Source organism: Talpa europaea, assembly GCF_964194135.1.
Source record: "Talpa europaea genome assembly, chromosome: 7".
Lineage (NCBI taxonomy): Eukaryota > Metazoa > Chordata > Mammalia > Eulipotyphla > Talpidae > Talpa > Talpa europaea.
This window is the reverse complement of record NC_140074.1, coordinates 751,533-767,841: the sequence shown is the minus strand read 5'-3', so window position 1 is coordinate 767,841 and position 16,309 is coordinate 751,533. Positions and strand designations below refer to the sequence as shown.

The following is a 16,309-nucleotide window of genomic DNA, read 5'->3' as shown; positions in this document are numbered from 1 at the left end:
GGGCTGCGGCGTCTGTCCTGGCGGGGACGGGGAGGCACCGCCGGGCAGGGGAGTCTCGGGCTGCCTGCACCTCCCCCCCCACAGTGTGGGCGCCCCCCAGTCCCTGCGCAAGGGCGGGCACCGCGCTCACGGGGAGGGGCTGTCGCCGCCACAGACCACCCTCCGGGTGGGCCCCCTGCGCAGCCAACCCAGGGCTGGGTCTGCACTGGGCACCCCCCATCCATCCATCCATCCATCCATCCTCAGACACAGACGTTTCTTGGTCTCGTTTTTATTCCGACAGAGGCTCAGCGGGCTCCCCACCAACCCGGCGGGCAGCACGGCCCGGCCCCGGCAGGAGCTTCGTACCTCCCTCAGCAGGGCCCCACAGCCCCGAGCCGGCCGGGGTGTGGGGGTCTGTCCTGGGGGCTGGGCCACCCCCTGCCGCGGAGCCCGGGCCAGGGCGGGGGCGAGGAGACGAGTCTGCGGGTCACGCTGTCACGGGTCCTTCTTGCAGGAGCCTGGGGGAGCGGGGGGTCAGCTGCACTGCCCCCCGCCCCCCGCAGCGACCTGCCCCCACCCCCTGGGGTCTGGACTGGGGGGGCTCACAGGACCCCAGCTGCTCCTCCAGGAAGGAGATCTGCTCGCTCAGGGAGTCAATGCGGTCCAGCTGCTGCAGGGAGTGGGCGAGGAGGCGGCCGGGATCCGCCAGGCCCTGCTCCAGTGCCCGGGAGGCCAGGCCGCGCAGCGGGCCCAGCACCAGCTGCAGTTGCTGTGGGGAGAGGGCCTGGCTGGGGACGGGCCGTGCCGGGCAACCCCCCACCCCACCGGGGCTGGTCAGCAAGGGCTTGTGCTGGAGGCGGTGCCACGGGGGCTGCAGCCCACAGTCCCGGGGCGGGCAGGGGCCGGGGGGCGGGCGGCCCGGGCGGTGCTCCATGACCAGGCTCGTCTGGGGCAAAGGCAGGTGGGCCAGACCTGGCTCGGCTCTCTGGCCTGCGGGCAACCCCGTCTCGCAGCCCCTGCCTGGCGCGGGGCCCTCCCCTGGGCCCCACCGAGTCCTGCAGCCACCCCAAGGAAGGGGCCGCGCCCCAGGAGCCCAGGCCGGGCCTCACCTGCTCTAGCACGTCCACCCTTGAGCGGAGCCTCTGCATCTCCTCCTCCGCCCTGCTGTCCACTCCTGGGGGACCAGGCGCTGCGTGAGGGCGGCCCCGTCCTGCCCCCGAGGCCAGCCTCATCCCAGACGGGCGCCCAGCCTGGGGGCGCCCCCCCCCCCCCCCCGCGCGCGTCCGCGAGCCGGTGCTGGCCGAGTCCGCCTCTGGGCGCGGTGCCGGGCTGCCGACGGCGCATTATTACTCACGGTACGAGTTTGGAGTGTCACAGCGCGTACCAAAAGTAATAATGCCCCGTCACCAGCGGAGGTGCTCGTCTCGCCGCCCGCCTTCACGCTCCCCCCGCCGGACCCAGCCACGCCCGGGGCAGAGGCCGCGCCCCCCTCCCTGGGAGAGACCCGGGCAGCCTTGGAGCTGTGGCGCCCCGCCCGCCGCTGGGCCGGCGAGGGGCGGGTACCTGTGGCGAGGGCCCCTCCGTCCGCAGGTGGGCCGGGCCCCTCCTGGCACCCGCACGGGTAGCCGCCCGCGGGGCTGCAGCGCTGGGGACAGTCGCCGCCCCGGGCACGGCACGCGTCCGCATCTGCGGGAGAGGGGAGTCAGCCGCGGCCGCCCCCGCAGGCCCCCCCCAGGCGGGACCCGGCCTCACCGGTCTGGCAGGTGGCCCCCCGCCACCCTGCGGGACAGTGGCAGCGGCCGGGCTGGACGCAGCGCCCCCCGTTCTGGCACGGCGGCTGGCAGATGGCTGCGGAGGGGGTGAGGGGCCTGTTACCGAAGCAGGAGGAGGGGCCCGGGCCCACAGGGCTGCGGTGGGGAGGGGGCGGCGGGCAGGAGGGGCACCTCACCTGCGCCGCAGGCCCCGGGGAGGCCGCCCGCTCTCTTCCAGCCGGGGCAGCAGGCGTAGCGGGGCCTGGGGGTGGCCGGCCCGGGGCTGCGGCGATAGGCCGTCCTGTAGATGGTCCTGTGGGTGGTGTTGGGGGCTCAGCGGGGGCCAAGAGGCAGCACCCACACACCATGCTCAGAGTCCCGGCGCAAATGAGACCACCCAGGCGTGCTCTGGGGGTCCTTGCCCCGGGGAAGGCACCCTGGGGAGACTGCCAGGGGCGTCGCCCTCCCCCCCAGTTGTGGCATCAAGCAGCACCAGGAGGCCCGGCCGGGAGCCGCCCAGAGGCCCGGAGCAGGCCTCCTGCCCTAGGGGTTGGGGCTCGCCCAGAGGGGAGGGTTTGCCGCCCACCCGCCCCGTCCTGCGCGCGTGGAGCGTGGAGCGCGCCTCCCGGCCGGCTGCCAGACCCCGCAGGCCCGGCCTCGGCCTCCCCGCAGATGAGTCTCCCTGTGCCCCCGGCTGGGGAGGGAGGCTGACCTGCCCCCCGCCTCTCCCCACACGGCCCCCCCTCCCCAGGGAGGCCTCCCAGAGCCTTACAGAAAAGCCCCTTCTAAGCCCAGCCCCAGGGCTGAGAGCCAGGGACACAGGCCCCCACTGGGGTCAGGCTGAGGGCCTGGGGTGTGGTCACTGCTGGGGCCCTCAGGCCAGGGTGCCCACCAGACCCCCAAGGACAGGCTCTGGGAGGCAGGACGGAGGCACGTGGGAAAGGACTTGCAGGCGGTGCCTGGGGGGGGCGCGAGAGTGGGGAGGGCACACAGGGCGGGCGACCGCTCTGAGACCCGAGGGTGGGGCCGAGGAGCTGCACGCCCCAGAGGGGTGGCCCCAGACGGGCCAGGCCCCCAGCCAGGCCCCCGTGCCCAGGCCAGCCGCGGTCCGCGCGGGCTCACCGGTAGGAGCTGCAGGCTCGGTGCCCGTCACACGTGGTGAGGAAGGGCTGATAGACGCGCTGCACGAAGGACTCGGGCCCGCGGCTCCCGGGCGCCCCGACGGCGCACACCCTGCGGCTGCAGGGGCGGGGGCTCTGGTCAGACGGGGCTCCCGAGGCAGGACCCTCCGGCCCCCCAGCCGGGGAGGGACCCGCGGGAGCCTTTGGGGCTGCCCCGGGGAGGGGCCTGAGGCTCACCCGGGCCGGTAGAGGTGCTCCGCGCCCCCCGCGGCCAGCACCAGGAACCACAGCAGCGGCAGCCCGCGGGGCCCCCACATGATCCGTGCGTCCTCCCCGGACAGCCTTCTCTGCTGGGTGGCCTGGGGCACAAAATAGGACCCCGTGAGACTGCAGACCCCTCGTGGGAGCCCACGCCCTGGAGGACACTGCCCCCCACCCCACAGCCTCCGGCCAGCTCTCCCCTCCCCTCATCCGCCACAAACCGGCTGGGGACCCGGAGGGGCGCCGACATTGGCTTCCGGAAGGGAAGTGAGAGCCTCCCCTTGCCTGGCAGGGGCACACATGTGCCCCGCTCAGCCTGTAAACGGGGTGCTGGTGGGCAGCACTGGAACCCAGCCCTTCTGGGCTTCGGGCCAAGTGGGGAGCCGGCTGAGGGGGTGCCGGGGCCCCAGTGCAGGAGGGTGGGCTGTCTTCAGGGGGGTTCACGCCCCCCCTGGGGGCCAAGCCAGTCTGCAGCACCAGGCTCCAGCAGCCCAGCTGCACCTCCTGGGGGGCAGAGCAGCCCCCGCCCGGGCCCTCTCCAGGCTGTGGAGGGGAGCCAGGGAGGCTGCAGGGGGAATCCTGGGCATGTGGGGAGCCCCAGCTGGGAGTGAGCAGCCTGCACTGGGCGGGGGGCTGCAGTGTGAGGGGGTCTGGCTCCTGGGCAGCCTGGGGGCAGCTCCTTGCAGGTCCCCCAGCACAGCAAGGAAAGAACGTGGGGGGCAGAACACGAGTGAGGTTTGTCTCCTCCGGGACTGTCCCTCCCTGGGGCGCGAGGGGCCCCTCCCGCCCTGCGCCCTCCAGTGACCTGACGCTGGGCCACGCTGGGCCGTGCCCCCCCCCCCCGCAAGCCCGGCCCACAGGGGGGCGAGGCCCCCCCCTCGGCCCGCAGCTGGAGTCCAGCCCGCGCTCCGTCACGGGGAGCACAGCCCTGGGCAGGGGGGCGGCCGGAGGGGGTGCCGCGTGCGCCCCCCATGGGGCCCGAAGGCGGCGCGCAGGGGACAGAGTGGGCTGCGGCGCGGGACTTGGCGGTGGGTGCGGGGCGTCCCGCAGCGCCCGGCCCGGGGGGCGCGGGGCGGGGCTGGGGGGCACCGGCTGCGGCGGGCCCGCGGGGACCGCCCCCCGCCAGCGCGCGGCGCCTCGCCCGAGCCGTGAGGCCATTTTCTGAAAGTCGCGCTCCCCGCGGCTGCCGGCCCGGCCCGGCCCGGCCCGGCCCCCCGGCCCGCCCCAGGCGGGGTCCGCCGCGGCGGGGGCCCGACCCCCTCTCGCCGCGGGGCTGTGCGCGCGGGGCCGCCGGGGCGGGGCGGGGCGGGGCGGAGGGAGCCCCCCGGCCGGCTCGCGGGGCTGCGCCCCCGACCCGCCCCCGCGCCGGCCGGGGGGTCCCGGGGAGCGGGCGGGCCCCGAGGGTCCGCAGCCCCGGGCGGGGCGGGGCGGGGCGGGGCGGGGCGGGGCGGGGGGCGCCCCCCGCGGCCCCGCCGCCAGCAGGGGGCGCCCTTCCCCGAGGCCCTGGCGCATCCCCGGGCCGGCCGCGGGTCAGGGGCGGGCTGGGCTCGGGGCTCCGCCGCCGGCGCCCCCGGCCCGCTCACCTCTCGGGTCCCCGCGGTCGCGCTGCGTCGCCCCGGAGGCCGCCCCAGGTCCGCGGCGCCGAGGCCCCCGGGCGCCCCGCAGGGCTCTGCCCACCCGCCCGCGCCCGCCCCCCGCGCCCGCCCCCCGCGCCCGCCCCCCGCGCCCGCCCCCCGCGCCCGCCCCCCGCGCCCGCCCCCCGCGCCCGCCCCCCGCCTCACCGCCCTGCCCGGCGCGCACGCGCCGCGCCTCCCCGCGCCAAGGGCCCGCCCCCCGCCCCCCCGCCCCCCCGCCCCCCCCGCCCGGGGGCCCCATTGCGCGGATGCGGAGACTGAGGCCCCGCGGCGCGCGACGCCCCCGGTGAGTCAGCGGGAGCCGGCGCCGACCCCCCGCGCCCCCCGCGCCCCCGCGCCCTCCCGACTCTGCCGCCTGCGCCGCGCCCGGCGGGGTCCCTGCGGCTCTCCAGCCCCAGCCGAGGGCCCCCCGAGACCGGCACCCCCGGAGGGCGGCGCCCCAGGTCCTCGCCCGCGCGCCACGCCTGGGCGGGCAGCCCGACCTCCCGGCCCGAAGCCCCCGCAGAGGCCTCCCCAGGAGCCGGCGGGGCCGCCGCGTCCGGCCTGTGCTGGGGTCCCGCCGCCCCGCTCTGCGCCGGGCGTGGTGGGGCTTCCGGGCGCCCACCCCGCGGCCAGCCGTGGGCGCTGGGCTCCTGGGCCTGTCTCCCCCCGGGCATGCGTTTCCCGCGTGGCCAGAGGATGGGGTGGCCAGGAGGGGCGGTGCCCAGCGCACACAGTGGCCCACACGCGCCCGGCCCCCTGGGTCCCTCCCGTCCCCGCTGTGCGCCGCGGCTGTGGGTGAGGAGCGGGCCTGCCGCCCGGCACCCTCTGCCCTCACACCTGAGCGCTGGCCTGGCCAGGGGCGGGTGCCTGCGTGGGCAGCGAGCCCGGGCCCTCCCTCCGGAGCGCTGGGCCTGCCGGGCTCACCTGCAGAAGAGAGCGCTGTCATCCCCGGGGCGCCGGCGGCTCAGCTGGGCGGGGAGGCCGCCCCGGTGCCAGGGCTGCGGGTCAGAGACACAGTGGGGGTTAGCCCCTTGGCCCCCCCACATCTGGGGCGGACGGGGCACCTCAGCCTTCGCTTGCGGAGAGACCCCCCCACCGGCTCACAGGCTCCGCCTAGGACACCCCAGGTCGCCCTTCTGGACGGGGCCACCACCTCTGGGCTCCCCAGAGACAGGTGGCAACAGCTGTTTCCGAAGCGGCCCGCCAAGCCCGCTGTTGGGCGCGGGTGCTGCAGGGCCCTGGGGGGGCTTCGTGCAGCCCCTGTGGGGCCCTGGGCTTAGGCCTGCCTGGGTGCAGGGAGCTGGAGCCAGGGGGCGTCTGTGCGGGGCCCCTTCCCACGCCTGTAGAGCCGCCCTGGCCCGGGCGGGAGGCCGCGGCGGGGGGTCCGAGGGCCTTCGGTGGGGCAGCTGCTCTGGGAAGCCTGTGACCGCGAAAGGGGGCGGTCTGTGCCGCGGGGCCCCCTGGGTCTCCTGACCCCCAAACCCAAGCTGGGCAGCCCTCCCCTACCCCCAGGCGGCAAAGGGTTAAGAGCTGGTGGGGCCTCCCCACCCCGCCCTGCCGCCGCCCTGCCCTGCGTGGCCCTGTGCCTTCAGCTGCGGTCACTTGACCCTTTGACCAGCGTGGCCCCCGCGGAGCAGGAAGGCTGCCTGGCCTAGGTCAGCTGGTGCCTCTCTGCTGACCCTCGGGCCGTGCCCCTCTGCTGTCTCCTCTGGAAAGTGGGCAACTCGGGGACAGGCTGCGGGGCAGCCACGGGAGGACGGGGCGGCCAGGGCCCGAGGGGGCTGCGGCGGCGCCTCCCTGCCCTGCGCCCCGCTGCCCCCCCGCCCAGCAGCGGCGGGCGCCTCCTGTCCTGGTTCCGAGCCCCGACCCTCATCCTGGCCGTGGACGACCCCCGCAGCCTCCCGGGAGGACGCGCCCACCTCAGGGATGCCCTTGGGACACCCGTCTCGAGGGGGGGAACCCAAGGTCCCCTCTGAAGAGCGTGGGTCGGGGCAGGGGTGCCAGCCGGTCTGGCTTCTCCCTGCGGGGATCGCAGCCGCCGCGGCCCTGATGTAAAGCTGGGCCAGTGGAGTCAGGGCCAGACTTGGGCCCGGGGGCGCCCCGGGGGCGAGATGGCAGAGCCCGGAGCGGCCCCCGCCCGCTCGGCTGCCCGCTGCCTGCCCTCCAGCCGCCCCCACCGTACCTGCTGCTGCCCGGCCGGGCTCCGCCGAGGCCACCGCGCCGCCTGCCAGGGCTGGGCAGCCGCCCCAGCCCCAGAGCACCTGCTGAGGCCGCATGGCCGGTCCCACGAGCGCCGCCGGGAGGTGCGGGGCGGCCGGCGCGGGCAGGGAGGCTCCTCCCGGGCTGAGGAAGGGCGGCTTTTTATGCGCCGTCCCTTGTAAATCGGGATTGGGATGGGCCCTTCCCGGCAGGACTTCCTGTGCGTGTTCTCCGCTGATAACGGGGATCTGTCAGCGAACAAACAGGAGGCCGGGGCGGGCGGCGGGGGCCGCGCGGGAGGGGCTGGCCGGCGACTGGCGCTGGGGTGGGGGCGCCGTCCCCTGGGACTCCAGAGTCTAGCCCTGCGGCCGCCAGCAGCCAGGCCCTGCCGCCCGTGGGCTGGTAGCCCTGCTGACACGTGACCGGGGCCGAGGTTCCCCAGCCTTAGCAGCTCCCCAGATGGCGACCTGCACCTCCCCCTGCCCCCCAGATGCGTGCGCCACGCTGTGAGCGCCAGGACGGCTCCTGGCGTGGGTGGGCCCGCTGGAAGTGGCCTCGGGGCCAGGGTGGTGGACAGCAGCCTCTCTGGGTTCCTGGGTCCCCAGTGGCCGTGGTGAAGGTGACAGGCGGGGGCAGAGCCAGCTCAGCACACCGGGTCGCCAGAGCGAGCGGCCCTGGGGGGCGCCCAGGGCAGGGGGCAGTGAGCCCCTGGAGACGTGACTGGGGGCGGGGCAGTGACCCCTGGAGGGGTGCAGGCAGGCCCTAAAGCACCCAGTCTCACTTCACTGGGGTGCACAGGTGATGACACCCAGGACCCAGGGGCAAGGGCTTGGCCAGTCCCCTGGCCTGTCCCCCTCCGCCTCCGCAGGCCGGGCAGGGGCGATGCAGCGTCCTCAGGCGGCCACGAGGCGCTTCTGCAGATTTTGCGGGTGGCCCAGCCAGGGCCTGGCCCGCAGCCCCCTGGAGCCCGCAGGCTGAGCAGGCAGGCTCCCTGTCGGTGGGGGGCCCGGGACCGGCCCCTGCTCACAGCCAGCCGAGGTGCTCCTCCCCTGGGAGTCCCCGTCCTCGTGCCCCCGCGCAGGGACACCCTTACTCCCCACTGGCCACTCCCCACTCTGCCCACGCCACCGGGGCCCAGCCCGTGAGGGCGGCAAGGCTGGAGCAGCTTGGGGACCCCGGAGAGCCCACCTGGACTCACAGGGCAGAGGGGCCAGCCCCGCGGTGGGCACAGTGCTGGGGATCCTGGCTGGGGCGGCCCTGCCACTCGGGGTGGGGTGGCCTCTCTGGGCCTCGGTGTCCCCATCTGCTCGTGGACACAGGCGCCAGCGCTGGTCTGGACAGGGAGCGGCTGGGGTCCCTCCCGGGCAGTCCTCCTGAGGCCGGGGCGGCGGCAGCCTTCGTGCCCCCCACAGGGCTGCACCCCTGGGGCCCTCGCTCACGTGGCCCCTTCTCAGCTACGTGTCAGGGCCAGGTTGTGCCCCTCCCGGAGGCGCCCCCCTACCCACGTCCCCAGGCCCAGCCAGGGGTCTGCTCAGTGCCCCTGGCTGGAGGAACCCGCCCTTTCGGCACGGGAGATACTGAGGCCCGGGCCCGGCCCTGCTCTCTGCTCTCCCTTCCCAGGGGCGCCCCGGTCCTCCGGCCCCCCACCAGCGGCTGAGGGTGGGCCGCAGTCAGCTACATTTCTGATGGCCAGTGGGCCGCCCCCCTCTCTGAAGCGTGGGCAGGTTGGGGAACTTCCTGGAAAGATGGCCGGGGCACAGAGGGGAATTGCAAGCCAGGCGTCCTCCCGACGGCTGCCTCCGGGGGGGACCCGGCCTGCTGCCCACGTGTTCTGTGGGGTACCCCACTGCTCAGCCCGCCCCCGGCCCCTGAGGCCCGCCCCGAAGCCCGCCCGAGGAAGCAGGCGCCGCCAGGGAGACGTGCAGTGGGCCGGGGTCCTGTCTCCCCGCATGTCACCTGCTCTGTGAGCCCCTGAGCCCCAGGAGGGTCCCGGGGTAGGAGGGCTGGGGTCACTGCGCTGTGAGCCGCCCTGGGGCCTTGGGGTGGGCAGGACCTTGGGGTGGGCTCCGTGCTCCAGGCCAGAGGGGGCTCAGCCTGGGCCCGGCCAGGCGCCCCCCGCCCCAGGAGCCCCCGCGTCACCTGGCCTCTGCCGCGGGCCTGTGACTCCTGAGACTGCATGTCTTGGCCACAGCCCCTGCCCCTGGCGGGCCGGGCACAGAGGTGGCACCTGCTGGGAACAAGTGGCCGCACCTGGCGGGAGACTCAGAGGCCTGGGGCGCCACCTCAGGTGTGGGGCCCAGGTGGAGGCCCAGGTGGAGGTGGCGGGGGGTGTCCTGGCCCCAGCTTTGGCTGGGGCTGCCCTGCGCACCACTGCCCACAGGACCCCAGCTTTGCTTCCGGTTGCTGAATGCTGCCCCGCTAGGCCTCAACTTCCCCCTCTGCGCCTCGGCCAGGAGGCGAGGTTGCACTGGCCGCCTGCAGGGCTCTGCGGCTGCTGGGAGGGGAGGGCACCGCCTTACCTTCCAGGGTGTGCTGGCCCGGCCTCCAGGGTCCTCCCGGGCCCGCCCCGGCCCCGGCCCCTCACCTCCCAGCGCTTGGCCTCAGCAGCCCCAGGACAGTGTGGACTGAGCCCCCAGCAGAGGCCCAAGTGGGCATCTCCCACGGTGGGGCAGAGGGTCACCAGGCGCGCTGTGAGCGTGGCCGCAGAAGGAAAGAGCAGAGCAGAGAGAGCAGGGAGGAGACAGGCTTCCTGTTTACCCCCAGCGGCCGCGGGCTCGGACAGGGGCTCTGTCAGCCACGGCTGGGCCCAGCTTCACGCCAGATGTGGCTGCACCTGCATCCAGGATGCGCCTGGCCCCGTGGCCGGTGCCCAGTGGGGGTCGGCAGGTGGCCTGGTGTGAGGCCCTGGCCAGGTGAGCTGTGGCGCCTGGTGTGGGCCAGGCCCGAGGGGAGAGAGGGCTCGGTGGGGGACGGGCCTCTGGGAGCCCGCGCTGGGTGCGGTGTCCGCCCCGTCACGCCCCCACCTGAGAACGACATACCGCTCAGATGTGTGGCAGCGGCCCGGGGCGGGGTGTGCAGGGCCTGGGGGCCCTGGGGGCAGCTGCCCGGTCAGGGTCAGCCGTGGGGACTGGGAATGGTAGACGTGGGGCCCAGGGGTGCCTGAGCCTCAGGAGGCCTTCTCCCCCCACCACCCCCAGCCTTGTCCCCCGGCTCCCGGGCCCCTGGCTGGGGCTGCCCTGCGCACCACTGCCCACAGGACCCCACGAACTCTGCCCCCGGAACCCCTCGCCACTGCTGCCATGGCCCGTCCCTGCCGGCCACGCGTCCTGCTGGGCAGCACGGCCCCCTCAGCCTGCGGGGCGTCCTGTGTGCGCTGACCCTGGGCACCATCCCAGGGCCTCCCTGGTGTGCTGTGCTCCCTGCAGGCCTGCCCAGCTCCCCGGGGCTCAGCGGGGAGGGACGTGTGGCCCTGCCGAGGGCTGTGGCTCGCACAGCAGAGGCTGCAGGGACGCCGTGGCCATGGGCATTCACGCGTGGGCACCCCAGAGCGGGTGCCCTGCAGGACAGGGCTGCTCTGACTCCAGGAGCGTCTCCCCACCCCACGGCTGTGCTGCTGCTTCGGGCTCTGGGGCACCCCCACCCCTGGAGTGGCCTCCCCTTGGGGACTAGGGAAGGGGCTGCCTGGCCACTGAGCCCCTGCATGGAGCCCCGGTCACAGCCGCTGCAGTTTGCCAAGCGGGCGACGGGGCAGCCGTTAACATCCAGGGGAAAAAACACTTTATCGCCCGGGACGGAAAGGGAAGTGGGGGGGGGCAGGTTAATGGAGGTGGGCCACAGCCCGGCCCCCACCCCAGCCCCCCTTGGGAGCCATCTTTTCCCCTCCCGCCCTGCCCACTTAGGGAGAGGCTGCGGGGCACCTCGTGGGGCGGCCGTGCCCCCCTGCAGCTAGACGCCACCCCTTGACCCTCTACGGGGGAGGAGCCCCTCGGGGCCGTGAGACCGGCACTGGCAGGGCCTGACCTGGAGCCCATGGCCAGCGCCGGTCCTCTGTGTGTGGGGGGGACTCCAGCCCTGCCCCTCACCCAGGGTCTCAGTGAGAGCCTGTCTCCCCCGTGGGGTGCCCTGGGTTCCAGAGAGGGTTCTCCGCCTCAGTTTCCCCATGAGCCCGAGCAGGGCCTGAGGCCTGGGAGCCCTGGGAGGGGGTCCCTGAGCCCCCATGGAGGAGGGCAGCTGTGCCCAGGCCTCTCTTGGGCCGGGGGCTGCTGTGCGGCTCCTCGCGCCCAGCTGCCCGCGGTCCGAAGACCGCGTCCGTGTCGCCGTTACATCCTTAAAACGTGCAAGGGGCGAGGAAGAGGAAGGCCGGCATCTGCCTGCCCAGAAATCTCTGTTTCCTCTCAGCCAGGAAGCAGGAAGTGAGTGTGGGGGTGCTGGGCACCAGGCCCGGGGAACAATGGAGCCCCCCACCCCCGCCAAGGGAGCTGCGTCAGAGGCCGGCCTGACCTCCCGGCGGGGGCGTCCATCCAGGCGGGGGCGTCCATCCAGGCGGGCTTCCTCTCTGATGAGAAGCGCAGTGGCCGCTTGGGGGAGGGGCGCGGCCCTCAGGCCTGCCCGTGAGGCCGAGAGAGGGGGGCCAGGCCTGGGGCCTTGGGGTGTGGGCTCGGCTGAGTCCGGAGAGGCCCCCTGGGGGGGACAGAGCCCCCAGGCCCGGCGACACCGCTGCGGCCTCCACCCGCACCCCTGGGTCCACTCTGCCAGCCTTTAGGGGCGGGGGCCGGAGGGCAGACCTTGGGGCAAGCCCCTCACCCCCCCCCCCTGTGGCCGCAGGCTGGAGCGCGTCCTCGGCCCCGCAGCTCTGGGACACGGTCACCTTGGAAGAGACGGCTCCCGTTACACGTGGGAGCCCCCCAGGAGCCCGCATGCCAGGCCGGGCATGCACCCCCGCGACCCCAGCCCTGGGGCCACCTTTTCTGGGAGTTGAGTGAGTGCCCGGAGGCCCGCCCTGCGCCCCCTGCGCTCGGCTGTGGGGGGACGCGCGTGTGCCCAGTGCCCGCCCCCACCCCCGCGGGCCTGGCCGCACGCCTGTGCCCATCGCCCTCCGCCCCATCCGCGACCCGGGGGATCGGGGTGTTTCCCGCCGTGGTGCGGGCGCCCGCGTGCGGCCTGGAGGCCTGGTGGCCCCTGACCAGAGCCGAGGGCCCGGGGCGCCGCCAGGGTCAGCTGGTGGGGCGGGGCGCTGGGGAGCTGGCTCCGGGCGCGCCGCTGGGGAGGCTCCGAGAGACGTGGGGGGCGCGGGTCCGGGGTGCAGCTCAGCAGGGCCTGCACTCTGCTCTCCCAGCCCAAGCGCCCCAGAGGAGGGGGCGCTCTTCAACTGACCGGGAGCCAGGGGTCACGGCGGCCCCGTGGGAGCCTGTCCCCTGATGTGCTGGCCTCAGGGTCCCCAGGACTCCACCCAGAATGTTCTACTGGGATGCTGGCCTGGGGGCCGGAAGCCTCTGCAGCTGGACAGGCTCTCCCGCCCTGGCCCCCAATGCGGGGCAGTGGAGCGGGACGGGGGCCGCAGCCCCTCCGCTGGGAGCGGCACAGGGGTGTGGGCAGACCCCGGTTAGGGTCCTGGTCCGGGGCCGTCCTGGCCTCCTCCGGCAGTGGCCTTGATCCTGCTGCACTACCAGGCCCCCTTGAGTAAATCTTAGGGTTGCACCTTGACCCCCACTACACCAGGCATGGTGGAGGGGTGAGGGCTCAGGCAGCGGGTGGGGATGCCCAGCGGGGCCCAGGCCTCGCAGTAGGCACCTGCTCACTCCTGGCTTCGAGGGGCCGGGTCATCAGGCCCCAGTTCCTGCTAGGGGCGCTGTGCCCTGGGCCCGCTCCTGGGGAGCCAGGGGGACCTGCATCGATGCCCCCGGCTTCTGACAGGCTCCCCCAGTGCTGCTGCCCGCCCTGGCCCTGCAGCGACCAGCTGGACTCAGCCAAAAGTCCAGCCCGGCCAGCGCCGGCAGCTTAGGTTCCTGAGCCGGCCCCTCTGGACAATGGCCGGAAAAGCCTCACTCCGCCTCGGCCCGGGCAGCCTGGGAGTGGGGACGGGCTGCCCGCTGGCCCTGCCTGCCCTTGCTGTGGGGCCATGGCTGCCTCCCCCCTCGCGGCCCCCGCCCTGTGTGACAGGGCGCCCCAGTTCCTCGCAGCCCCCAGGAGCCCCAGCTGGGTTCACAGGCAAAGCGGGTTCCCAGGGTGCCCCTGTGGACACGACCGCCCGGGTGTGGCTTCAGGGCCTGACCACCTCCCCGTTCATTCCCACAGGGGTGTTGGCAGGGGAACAAAGAGAGGCCCCTGCAGCCGCTCCTGGGAGACAAGGGGCGCTGGGCTTGGGCTGTGCGGGCGCAGGGCGGGCGTCTGCAGCGGGCCCGGGGCCCCGGTGGGCGGCTGTGCTGGGCAGGAGCTCGCCCCGGGCCCGGCTCCTTCCACTTCCCTCTCCCTCCAGCCCGAGCGGAGGTGCTCGCTTCCAAAGAGCTGGGTTAGAGGCAGGGCCCGGCCCCGTTTCTGGGTCCCGGGCCCCCCACGCCCCCCACGCCCTGCTCTCAGAGGGGGGGCCCTGCAGGGCTCAGGCTGCGCGGCCGGCAGCGAGGGGACGGGCGTGTGGGCCTGGGCCTGGTGACTGGCCCCGCGTCCTGGCTGGCTGCTGCTGTGGGGGGTTCCCGGCTGCGAGAGGGGTGGCGGCCCCCCACGCGGCCCCCAGGGCCTCTGTCGCAGGCTGAGCCGCCCCCAGGGCCCATGTGGACCTCAGGCTCGCTGGGGGCATGGTCTGGGCTGGTTCTGTGCAGACGCGAATCCGTGCGTGCAGGACATGCTGTCGGGGACACTTCTTGATGGCAGTGGACGCTCCCCACAGTGGCCCCCACACTGGCCTCCGCCACTCCGGAAACGGCTTCCCCACAGGGCTGTGCCTGGCCCCACTGTAACTGAACAGGGTTCCGCGGTGGGTGGACCCCGTGTATGACAAATGCGTTTTAAAAGGGGGGCCCACGGCCTCTCCAAAAGTCAGCACAAACCCGCTTGCCAGTCCCGGGGTGCACCAAAGGGGCTGAGGCAGGCGGGGACCCCGCAGCTGTGGATCCGTCACAGCCACTGAGGGGTAGCAGGGAGCTGGTGCCGGGGGGACACGGCCTGGGGCTGCCCACACCCCTGAGGGCCTGAGGAGGCTGACACCCCGGGGAGTGGAGCCAGGGGTGGTGCTTGGCCCCAAGGGCAGGGGCCGGTGGCTGTGGGGCCCGGGGCGCCCTGGAGAGCAGCCGCGCTGCGGTGGGCGATACATGGGGGCTGCAGGCAGTGTGGGCGCAGGCTCCTGAGCCACACGACAGGGGTGAAAAGAGCAGGTTTGTGCGCTGTCCGCGATCCCCACATTTAAAAGGACTGAAAATGTGAACCCCAGCGCGGCCGGTGGCCGGCCCCGCGCCCAGCGCTGCAGAGACGCCCCGGTCTGGTCTGGGGGATTTCAGGGCGCCCGCCCCGCCGAGGGCCTCCAGGGTTGGGCTCTCACCAGCCCCAGACAAGCAGGGCCTTCTTAGGGGACCCCTAAACCCAGCCAGTGGGGGTCAGCGCCAGGGCCGGGGCAGGGCCTCTGCGGGCCTGGATGTGCCCGGCTGTGCGCCCTGCGGGGCCTGGGCAGCGCCCCGGGCAGTGGTCGGGGCGCGCTGCCCGATGCGGGGCGCTCGCTGACCAGGTCGTTTTGGGCCGGGCCGGGCCGGACCGCCGCCCTGGGAGGCCGCAGGGAGCCGCAGGCGGGAGGGCCCGGGCCAGATTCCCGCCGCCCCCGCCCCGCGCCCCCGCCCCGCCCGCCGCCGCGGCAGGAAAGGCCGGCCGGGCCGGGACAAAGGGCGGACGTGCGGCCGGCCATGTGCGCGCTTATCGGGGCCTGCACTCGCGGGGGCGCGGGCCGGGCGGAAACGCGGCGCTCCCGCCTTCCTGCGCCCGCCCGCGCGGGGCCGGCCGGGCGGGGGCGCGGGGCCGGGCGGGGGGCGCGGGGCCGGGCGGGGGCGCGGGGCCGGGCGGGGGGCGCGGGGCCGGGCGGGGGGCGCGGGGCCGGGCGGGGGGCGCGGGGCCGGGCGGGGGGCGCGGGGCCGGGCGGGGGGCGCGGGGCCGGGCGGGGGGCGCGGGGCCGGGCGGGGGGCGCGGGGCCGGGCGGGGGCGCGGCCACCTGCCCCCGCGCGGGCGCCCCCTGCCGGCCGGCGGCGGGACCGCAGGCGCCGCTCCCCACCTGCCCGGAGGGGCGGGGCCGGGGCGCCCCCAGGCCGGCCACGGGACGGGCCACTCACGGCGCAGGGAGGACGAGGCGTGAGGGGGCCTCGCCAGCGGCGGCCTGGGCCGGGGCTCGGGGGCTTCCTGGAGGACACGCGCCTCCGTCCCGCCCCCCGGGGAACCCCGGGTCCGGCCCCCAGGCCCCGCGGCCTCTGCTGGGCGCTGCCCGGCCACGGGGAGGCTGGCAGGGACAGGGCCCCAGGGACCGTGCGCACCCGCCGCCGAGACCCCAGGCCGGCCGGCCAGGCCCCCTTCTTCGCGCCCTTCACCTCGGAGGCCTCAGCGCGATGCCGGGCGCAGCGCTCCCCTCCCCGCTGCGGCGCAGGAGCCAGTGGTGACCCTGGGGGCGCAGCCAGTCTCCGGGGCTGCGGGGGTGGGCCCCGTGCCAAGCCCTGCCTGCGGGTGCCTCTGGCTCCGCAGGGGCACAGGGCGGGTGGCTGCCCCCGTGACCACGCGGGCGGGAGCTGCGACTGCCCCTCCCCGGGCACAGCAGCAGGCCGGGGGCCACGGGCGCTGACCTGGACAGCGTCTGAGGCCCAGGACCCTCTGCGAAGGGTCTGGTTCTCTGGGGTCCCCGCCTGGTGAGGCCTGGTCTTAAGGGCCCGCTAGTGCTTCCGGGCCTGGACTGCGACCGCGGTCCCTTCCCACGTGACGAGCCGGCGGGGCCGGCAGGAGAGTATGGCTGAGGCCCAGCACCGGGGCCTCCCAGCCCGGGTCAGGGGGCAGGCACAGGGGCTTGGACCTATGCCCAGGGTGCCAGCGTGAGGCCAGAATCTGTCTTGTTGAGAATGTGGGGGGGCTTTGGGGGGTACCAGGCAAAGCACAGGACAGAGCTGTGGGCAGGGGGCCCTGGCAGCCACCTCCCCGGCCTGTGCTCACACAGTGGCCCCGCTCACGCCAGCTGCAGGGAGGCCCCAGAGCTCTCTGCAGGAAGGACTATGGCAGGGACCCCATGTCTGCACCCCGAAACTCCTGGCTTTCCATGCGGCTGTCCGGTTCTGGGTGGAGAGGGCCGAGGTCCTGCCCCACTTCGGGGCGTCACTCTGGCTCTGTTCTCTGTCCCCGCGAGAGGTCAGGACAGTCATGTGGG

At 75.4% G+C, this 16,309-nt stretch overlaps 1 protein-coding gene across 1 annotated transcript; it reads right to left on the bottom strand.

The window, feature by feature from the left end:
* Positions 1–291: 291 nt before the first annotated feature.
* EGFL7 (EGF like domain multiple 7) lies at positions 292–7,180 on the bottom strand. Its single transcript, XM_084239151.1, has 10 exons — positions 6,914–7,180; positions 5,656–5,729; positions 3,092–3,213; positions 2,856–2,972; positions 1,931–2,046; positions 1,735–1,830; positions 1,546–1,668; positions 1,092–1,156; positions 589–751; positions 292–500 (listed from the first exon to the last, which is right to left on the bottom strand). The coding sequence occupies exons 3-10, from the start codon at positions 3,169–3,171 to the stop codon at positions 478–480; spliced, it is 783 nt and encodes a 260-aa protein (XP_084095277.1). The 5' UTR covers positions 3,172–3,213; positions 5,656–5,729; positions 6,914–7,180; the 3' UTR covers positions 292–477.
* Between the last annotated feature and the right edge of the window lie 9,129 nt (positions 7,181–16,309).